Source organism: Galeopterus variegatus, unplaced genomic scaffold, assembly GCF_000696425.1.
Source record: "Galeopterus variegatus unplaced genomic scaffold, G_variegatus-3.0.2 Scaffold3045, whole genome shotgun sequence".
Lineage (NCBI taxonomy): Eukaryota > Metazoa > Chordata > Mammalia > Dermoptera > Cynocephalidae > Galeopterus > Galeopterus variegatus.
The window spans coordinates 225,467-235,573 of NW_007729156.1; the positions used below are offsets into that span (position 1 = coordinate 225,467).

A 10,107-nucleotide genomic window follows, 5' to 3' on the forward strand; every position below is an offset into this window, starting at 1 on the left:
TCTCTCTCTCTCTCTCTCTCTCTCTCTCTCTCTCTCTCTCTCTCTCTCTCTCTCACACACACACACACACACACACACAGAGTGCCTTATGAATAGCGTCCATACAGACACCAGATAATTGTCATTTTATGCAATTGTGTTCTTGCAGGTTTGTATGAAATGGTTCAAATCCCATCACTTTTTCCATCTTCCCAGTTGCTCTAAAATGGTATTTGCAGCATTCTTTACAGGATACATCTCATCTCATAGCATCTCCTGAATGCTGCTAAGGATATGATAAACATCTGTTATAGAAGATAAACATCTATGGAAGAAACAATCTTGCTCTATGTCTCTAACATAAGATCACATAAGGCCACTGTAATTGATTGTGCATTAATGTCCTATTGAAATGAAATAATTCAGGCGTGTGTTAGATCCAGATAGAGTCAAATCTGCCAACAGAGAATTTCCTGCACTGCACCCTCCAGAAAGAGTAATCTAAAACCATGGCTTTTAGCCTTGGCTGCACAATGGAACCACCCGGGAAGCTTTAGAAAAACTGATGGCTGGATCCCGTCCCAAGTATCTGATTATCCAGCACCCAGGCCAGAATACTTAAAAGCTCCCAGGTGATCTAATGTGCAGTCAAGCTTGAGAATTCACAGATCTAAAAGATTAGGGAAACTGGGCTCAAGAGCAATGATTAAAGAGCCAGGTCTGGATACTGCAGAGGAAGGAAGGTGAAAAATGCTCTTCAGTCGACTTTCCATTATCCATATCAAATGAAGGGAGGAGTGTCACAGACAACGGTAAGATCTTAAATTTGAAATTCCTTTATAGTTTGCAAAGCATTTGATCTTATTTTAACCTCACCACAAGCCCACGAGGTAGACGGGGGAGTTATGTTTATCTGATGGATGAGGAACAGGAGCCTCAGAGAGGTAAGCGATTTGCAAAGATGGAAATGGGAGGATCATGTTGTGAGAACCATAATCCAGAATGTTCAGCAGTGTAAAAATTCAAATTATTGTTACTGCACTGCTAAACTTTTTTTCCTGCTGAGTGAGAGCAAACTCTGCTCATGGATAAATGACAGTATACCTTTAAGACAAGAAGAAGTGGCAGAGAAAAAAACCCAACCAAAATGAAAAGCTCCTCAGAAAGCAGATAATGCTGAACTGACTTCATACTAGGAACAATGACCAGCTGTTGTTGCTTTATTTCTTCCTCTGTATATCTAAACCTGGCCAGAAGATTGGTATGGCAACAGACACTAGACAGTCAGGGAACTTTCTAGCTTTCTCATCCATGACACCTTCAGTTGGAGTCTTATATGTGATTCTTGAAGGATGGTGTAAATGTGGGGCTGATGCTTCTGCAAATTGCCTTGGTGTGGGATTAAAGGCGACAGAGTTCTTTGAAAGAATAAGATGACATTGCAATAGTAAGTAATAAGGAAAACCATTTTGATGTTTAGCTATTCAGATTTTCCAAGAGTAAATCTTTCAAACCTTTGAGATTTTAGGTTGCTCTCTTACTCAGAAATTAGGAAGCTGGTTTTGGAGGGGCATCTCATATATTTTACCATCCACTTTCTTGTTGCAATAGCATCCCATTTCACTTCATATCATCCTTGTTAGGCTGTGATCTGGTGACCCAGGTCCCCAGATAGGCACAAGATTCAGGCTGGGTCAGTCATTGTCCCTCATCCCCCAGCAATAGTAACTAGTCCAAGGGTGGCATACATCCAAGCAGGGGCAATCAAGGTGTGTGTTGGTTACAGATTAGTAACCACAGCATCCACAAAGATAAACCCCAAATCTCAGTGGTTTACAAACAGAAGTGTATTTGTAATTCACATAAGTCCAACGTGGCCTTCCATGTGGTCATTCAGGGACCCAGACTTCTTTCAACTTATGATTTCCCTCTCTTCTGGGGCCTCAGAGTCCTCTCCATTCAACCAACAAATGGGGAAGAAGATAGAGAATTACTTCTGGCAGGTTTTTATGGGCCAGGAAGTGGAGCCTTTTATATCTGCTCACATTCCATTGGCCAAACTCAGTTATATGGCCACCCCTGAGGCGAGGGCCAGGAATGCCCTCTAACTGTGAGCACAGGAGAATGAAGAAGCAGGTTTGGTAAACAGCTAGCCAGGCTCTGCCACTAATCCCCTTCTTTGGGATTAGTGTATGACTGTTGGGAGTGCTAAACTGGGGGCGTGTCAGCCTGGAACACCAGCACCCATCTTTCCTGGCTGCAGAGAGGGATGTGACTACACTAAAAGACTTGTCACCCACCACACAGGGAGGCAGAGCCAAGAGATGGGTAAAGAGAGAGGGAGAGGGAGAGGAAGGGGGACTGAGAGAAGAGGAGGAGGAGGAGGAAGAGGAGGAAGAGGGAAAGGCAAGAGGGGAGGGGAGGAGAGAACCGCTTCTGTCGGTAACAACCCTAGACTTCCCAATTATGGATGCCCTCAGGACCAGCTACATAATTTGCAGGTTCATAAGTGCAAAATTAAACTTGGAGCCCCTTGCTGAGAAGTGATTAAGAATTCCAAGACAGCAAAGCATTAAACCAAATATGGGGCCTTTCTGAGCCCTGTGTGACTGCACAAGTCACACACTGTGAACTTAGGTGGTCTTGGGAGTCACATGTGCCCTTTGGTGCCTCTGCCAGTTTGATCTGGCTTTTTCTCACCTGCAGCTGAAACTGCTGACTAGTACAACAGCATTGCCCTAGTCTCTGTCCCTAAGAAGTTATAAACCCTCCAATTTGGAAATTTTAATGAATCTGTAGGATGTTTATGAGTCCTGGCATATAGTTCTGTATACAGAGGATATCAGTAAGTGTTGATCAAGTAAGTCTTTCCCTGGAGGTCTCTTCTGGTTCTAGGATTCCATGAATCTGCTTAGAGGTGTACATATCTTTTTACAAGAGATATGTTCCCTAAAAGTTTGTGTAGACATTAGTTCTTTGTGAACCAGATCCTATCTTCAGAACCTGCTCTCTAAGGAACTTCATGGAGGAATCCTTTTGTCAGGCCAAGAATCAATCCTTTCAAAAGTACAGATTTCCCAAAATTGAGTTTGCTGAATGTGAAGCACACAAATGCTCTCCTCAGTTCCATGGTGAATGCCTGCTCCAAAAAGCAGAAGTCTCCAAGGTTCCCAGCCCCTGCCCCAGCACCTCTGCTTACCACCAAGCCCTCACCACCAGACAAAATAAAAAAGGTTGCACTTAAAAGGGTGAATTACACATACCTTTCTCTGAACTCTGATGAAGTTGATTGGATTCTGTGGCACATTGTGGCTTCTCTTAGGAAAATATCCCCTGGCATTGGTTTCTGTGTCACCTTCTTAATCCCAGAAAGAATTAGTTGAAGCATTTGTGACTACCTGCCCTGACCAGAGTTAATCAGCACAGGAAAGAACAGTATTTCCAGAGTCATTCCACCTCCCTCTCCAGTGAACTTGTTTCTAGGAAGGCCATACTGAGCAAGGAAAGGCACTGGTAAAATAAGGGATTATAGCAATCTGGATTCATTTTGAGACCACACATCTCCCTGGGTCATTTTGACCAAAAATGTCCTTGGGAAATTTTACCTCCTCCAGGAAGCCTTCCAGAGTAATTCAGAGAAGAAGTAAAAACTCATCTTTGTCTTATCTAGCTAGAATGCTTACAGGTAACCACACCCTGCCACATCTCCTTTATGGTTATTACACATAGAGGTGCTCAGTAAATATTTGATGAATAAATGAATGAATTCTTAAGAAACGTATTGACTACTCAACATGTGCCAGGCATGTCTTGGGAGACAACACTGAAATCAGACATGGACCCTGGGCTCAAAGAACATGCAGTCTAATGAATGATACAGACACATCATAAATGCCACAATATTCGTTCATCTCTTCCTTCTAGATTAGCACCTTACTAAATATTATAATGCTAATTTGATATAATATGTAATGATATAAAACATTCCAATATCCCCTTTTAACAAATGAGTCAAGGTGTTAAATTAATTTTAAATAATATAAAAATGATTTATCACTGAAAAAATTTTGAAGTAACAGATTGTGTTTTGTGCAGAGACCATATGAATATTAAGACAAAGGCTAAAATTTAACTACATGGTGAGAGATGGCGTCAAGAACAGACATAAACTCTTTTCCTTACCTACTATTGGAATTCTTGAGATTTCCCCTGAGTTGTTTTGATAAATTTTAATGTTCCTAATTGGCAAGAAAAGGGGAGCAGGTCTTAGATTGCTATTTGAAGGCATGTCTTGGAAAAGAAAACGTGGGTGTGGTATTTTCATCAAATGAAAAGTCAAATTATGGGGCTGGCCTGGTGGCGCACTGCTATAGTGCGCCGCTTGGGAAGCGTGGCGGCGCTCCCGCCGAGGGTTCGGATCCCACATACAGACCAGTGCCCGCTCACTGGCTGAGCGAGGCGCGGGAGCAACACCGAGGGTTGCAATCCCGTAGCCGGTCCCGGTCCGGTACGGGGGCGATACTGAGGGTTGCGATCCGTTGCTGGACACGGGAAAAGACAAAAAAAAAAGAAAAAAGAAAAGAAAAGTCAAATTAGATACATTGTCACTATCACTTTTAAACTTTACCTTTCAATGTATGAAAAAAGAAAAGTCAAATTAGATACATTGTCACTATCACTTTTAAACTTTACCTTTCAATGTATTAGAGAATCTTGGTTGCTGTGGAAGAATTTTACTCAAATGACTACAACAAGGGTCTGAGCATCTTTAGGCTAATTAGGAGAGTTGTTATCATTTGCATGCAATCGTTAACTTATTGCATGTCAACACAATCGTTCCATAAGCAGTCGGTCTTTAAACAATATTTCATCATGGAATGAAATAACACCATATGACCAAGCATAAAACAAAGTGCAACATTCTTGTCCATGTGAGGGGCTTGATTATACCCTACCCAAAGAAATAACCTGCAAGAATCATTTGCTAGGAATAGTTAGGGAAATGCGAATACAAACTGGGTATTTGATGATATTAAGGAATTACTGTCAATTTTGTTAGGAGTAATAGTGGTAGTGTAGTTACACAGGAAAACTTTCTTGTTCCTTTGCAGTGCATACTGAAGTGTTCAGGGATGAAGTGTCAAATATTTTATATTACAATATTTCACCAAAAAAATAAAGCAAATATGGCAAAATGTTAACTATTAAACTTTGGTGATGGGTATATCGGGGCTCCTTAAATTTTCTACTTTTTTTGTGTGTTTGAAAATTTTCATAATAATTTTAAAAAGCCACAAAGTAAAATACAATGTAGTCGTCAGGTGGGAGTGGTCCAGACCCTACCCACTGCAGCTAGTGGCTGGGGGTGTCGAGCTGGGCGCAAAGGGACTGCCCGTCTGAGACTCCAGTGTGCTCAACCCGTCCCCTCCCCACACCACTGCTCATCAGACACTCGCAGGAGACTCTCAAATTTTCTTTTTTAATTGTTATTGAGGTTTTAAAAGAGAAATGGAAGCAGACATCGATAGTCCGTTTAACAAACTGAATCCAGAGGAACAGCTTCTGGAGCCCCATGAGTCTGGGTGCCACCAGCTGGGATCGGCTGTAGCAGGACAGCTGGTGTGTGAGGGGGCTGTTGGGTTCTGTCCGTCATGACTGAGGTTGGCAGGGAAGGTTTTCATGGGCGGCTGGTTATTTAAACTTAAAAATGAACAACACATTAAAAGCCTCAGATCTTCCTTTTGCTTGGGGAGAATAGCTACGTGTAAGGTGGTAGGAGGGAGAGAAAACGTAGGCGTTCTCCTCACCAGCCTCCTGTGCACCTGTTCCAGGTGACCCGTGGCTGACGCACATCCAGGGCTCCCAGAAGGCCCACCGCTTGTAGGCAGGCTTTTTTCAGTGTTCCCCCAACACTTTCCCTACCAATCTCGTTGTCTGCTTACAAGGGTCGCTTCTGCTTATTCCAAAACTTGTTTAGGCCAGTTGTTCTTACAGTTCTGGTTAAATCACACGCAAACCAATAAAACAAGTGTAGAATTCTTGTTAGACAACACGTACATGTCACAAAAAAGTGAACAGAGCCTGGACCTACATCAAGTTTGCCAACTGAATGAACCTTTTTATAGCTCTAAAATATGTAAGATGTTTAAGGTGTATATTTTTACTTGTGATTTTCAGTTTCCACCAATTATGTTAATAAGCCAACCAACTCCTTCATCTCTATAGCGTTGGATGAGAGCGTTTCCACCACCGTACGATTCTCTGTTCACAGCCAAGTGAGAATAATTCAAAACAGATCATTAAAAAAATAGTTTTTTTTCCCCATTGAGCTAGGTCAGGGAAAATACAATTCTCCCCATGTTGATTTACATCCTCCTGGCATTTTATTTACAGTACTGTTAAGATCCATTTGCATTTTCTGAGGACACACTGGTAGTTGGGGGTAGACAGATCCACCAAGCATCCCCTTAAACCCCACTTCAGCCCCAGAGTGTGCGGGGAGGCCACCTGGCCTTCCAGATTTGCCATGGATGATCCATGCATTGGATAATCCACAGGCCCATCATCAAGATCTAACCATGTCAGAAAACGGGAGGCCAGTGAAGCCTGTAGGAAGCTCTTGTGGAACGTTTCACTCAGGTGCCTTGAGGTAAGTTAGAAGTTCGGGAATCTTACTTTCCAGGGAAAGCAAGAGAGCAGGTGTGACCAGAAACAGAAGAAACCTGGGAGTTGAGAGACCTGGCTCTCTAGGGCAGCAAGTCTGAAGGCCTTGAAGCTTAGCCTCTGGCAGGAGTTGCTGGGGAATGGCCACAACCACGTGATGACACCCCCAGCTACCTTTCTTGGAGAGCAACTAAGACCCCCATGCCAGCGCCACGGTGAGAGATGGATCAGACTGCAGGCAGGTAGAGATATAGCCTTTGGACCTGTCCCATCATAGCACAGGACTCAAGGACTCTGGGCCAGAGACTATTAGTACAGAAACAATGTCACTGCACACAGGGACATGGCTGCATTTTAAGGCAGAAGAAGCTGTACCTCTCTGAGCCTGTTTCCTCATTCACTAGCTGTAGAGAGTTGATCTCATAGTCTCTGTGGTTCCTTCTGGCTCTGCCACCCATAAGGCTGTAACCCACCTGCAGTGGTGAGATTAGCCAGTCCTAGCAAAGAACGGACACTATCCAACAGGTCCCTCACCTGGGGAGAGGGGGTTTATGGGACATCTTGAAGTTGAGATGAGAACCTAGGTCTGGGCAAAAAGGCAGGCAACTCTCCCCCTTCCGGACCGAAGAAGGGATGGGGATGGGGCCATTGAGTCTCTGTGAGGCAGGGAAGGGGCGCTCCTGGAGGGATACTGGTGCAGGGGAGAGAGGGCTCCTGCTGCAGCTCCAAGTCCAGGATCAGCCAGAGAAAGAGGGTGGGCAGGGAGAGGTTGCTCCATCCTACAGCAGTGTCTTGGGCCACCTCTTTGATCTCCTCATCAGGGGTGGGTGGGGAGGTTCCTGGACCCGCACGAGGTCACGTGCCTATCAGGCTCTCTGGCAGGTGGCTCAGCTCCTGGGCAGAGGAGTGGCAGGGGTCAGTCAGCTTTGGGCACGTGGAACTCGGGCATGCTCCAGACCCGTGGCAGCGGCGGTGCGACCCGCTCCACGTCCTCCGAGATGGTCCGGATGTCACTGGCAAACGGCGAGATGCGCGCGCGGGTCTTGAAGGGGGCCAGGCTGCTGCGGGGCCGCAGGCTCCACTGCCGTGTCAGCTTGTGGGCCTCCTCCTCCTGCTTCATCCTCTGCAGGACTTCCTGCAGCACCGAGAGGAAGAGCCGGGACACCTCCTGCACCTGGGGCTCGTGCTCGGCCAGCAGCTGCCGGAACCTGGCAGGAAGGGAGGGTGTGCTGGGGCCATTCACCAGCTAACACTGGCCTGGCACGTGGCCGGCGCCTAGACCTAAGGGGCTTCCTGGGCATCCCTTGGTCAATTCCCACCTCTGCCCTACTCCTGAGGTCAATCAGGAACCCCCGCGCCCACGTGGCTATTGCTCTAGCCCATCCTGAGTTCAAATACCAGACCTGCCGCCATGAGCCACAGCTTCCTCTTGGTAATTGGCGTGATAGCTACCTTTTTATGCGGTTTAGGGCACTCACATATATAAAGATCATGACACTTACCTTAGGTCATGAATGCCAGAGTATTCAGGTGAGCCCCCTGCTATGGCAGCCTTACTGATGGGAGGCTTTCTGGCTAACCCTCTCCCACCCTTTGCAGGCGTGGTCTCTCTGGTCACATATCTGATTATATCAGGGCCCTGTCCTGAGACATTCCTTCCTCAGCTCCCTGTCACCTTCTGGGTGAGGGTGAGCTGTTTGGCCATGAACATCAGGTCCCCGGCTACTTCTCCAGAGGACCCTGTACTCCAGCCGAGAAGAACACATGTGGCCCCCACATTCCCCAAGTTCTCCTGGGTCTCTGAGTATTTCCCTAGTCATTTTCCTCTGCCTAGAATGTCTTTGCTTAGAGCTCAGGAATTAACACCAGCAAGTCTGTTTAATACTTGGTTTCCTCCACCATATGGAGAGGCAAGACTTCTCAAGCTTCTCAGCAGTGATATGAACTGTCAGTGACAGGACAGTCATCCCTGTGTGTGTTCCCAGCCTTTCCCCCTCACTTACGATGTGTGCTTTGCCAACCCAGATTCCCCCATCAGCACCACCACCCCATGACTCACCCTCACCCCGTCCCCAGGTGCTTCCAAGCGAGATACATTTTGGGGGGCTTTCATAGCACAGAATCAGAAAAATGGGGGAGGGAAAGATTCTCAGCTTGCAGGAAGAAAGAGAAGAGGGTGGGGGGAAAAACCCAAAAAACAAAAAGCCACTATAAAAACCAAAGGAGAGTGGATAGGGCTGGAGAAGTAGAAGGAGTTTTTAAGGGGAATTTAGAAGAAAAAGGTGTACGATAGATGCATACGTTGGTTAAAGGGATGGGTGAGGGGAGATTTGGGGAGACTAAGGGGAATTTTTAAATGTTTTATTGTGGATTCGTATTCCTTTACTAGTATTTGAGAAATGCAGATAAAGAACTTGAGCAATTTTGAAATTATTCTTGGTTGTTGGACCAGAGGCTTCATTGATTGCAATGCCAATCCAACAGAGGCGGGGCCACGCAGGTCACAGCTTCATTTAGGTTACATTTATATTCAGAAACACTGTTGTACCCCAGGGCTCTGAACCCTTTATACACAGACTAGTGTGAAAGCCAGTGTGAAATAGGATAATTAAGAAACCAGTTTTGTAGAGATTGTCTGGGAAAATAAGACAGACAAGGTCACACTGAAGATAAACTGATGGAGGAGAAGGAGCCAGCTATGCTAAAATTCAGGGTAACAACAATTGGGAAGGGAGAACAGAAAGCTTAAAGGCCTGGGGCCCATCAAACTCATGCGCTTCCATGTCCTCCTTCCCGCTGAACCCCAGCCCTGGCCTGGTGCTCCACGGCCCCCTTCAGGTTCCTCTCCCTGCCTTGCTCCTTCTAACAGATAACTGGGTCCTCCAGGCCCCCACCACGGCAGCCACCCTCCCTGGAGCCTGCAGCCCAACAGCTGGCCCCTGCCCAGGGCTACCTGAGGATGGCGGGCCCACAGTAGGAGGGGTGGATCTGGGCGCAGACATCCTCCAGCTGCAGCCGCTCGCCGGGGCTGAGGTCGTAGGTGGGCCGGGGCGTGCTGGCCAGCCAGCTGTAGTCCACGCCGGTGCAGATCTTCCTGACCGCGTGGCTGCGCTCCCGCTGCTGCCTCTCTGCCTCGCGCATCTGCCCCGCCAGCTCCATCATGAGCGTCTCCAGCACCATCTCAGCTGAGCTCCGGGACGACAGCCGGGATGGGGCCTCATTCCACCGGAGCCAAGAGATGAGGGACATGGCCCCTCAGGCCCTGCTGAGACAGAGAAGGAGGAGGTCTTCCCTGGGCCCCCGTGTCGGCTGGGGTGGAGATCAGGAAGACCCAGGACAGGGAGGAGGGACCCAGGTGAGAAGACCTGCTTTGCCCTCAAAGGGTAGCCTCAGGTAGGTTGCTTAACCTCTCTGAAAATCATTTCTAAATCTGTAAGACAGGAGAGGGCTCTCGTGAGAAACAAT

At 46.8% G+C, this 10,107-nt stretch overlaps 1 protein-coding gene across 1 annotated transcript; it reads right to left on the reverse strand.

Annotated features, from left to right (window-relative positions):
* Window positions 1–5,439: 5,439 nt before the first annotated feature.
* Window positions 5,440–9,891, reverse strand: RD3 (retinal degeneration 3). Its single transcript, XM_008583802.1, has 2 exons — window positions 9,596–9,891; window positions 5,440–7,850 (listed from the first exon to the last, which is right to left on the reverse strand). The coding sequence occupies exons 1-2, from the start codon at window positions 9,889–9,891 to the stop codon at window positions 7,559–7,561; spliced, it is 588 nt and encodes a 195-aa protein (XP_008582024.1). The 3' UTR covers window positions 5,440–7,558.
* Between the last annotated feature and the right edge of the window lie 216 nt (window positions 9,892–10,107).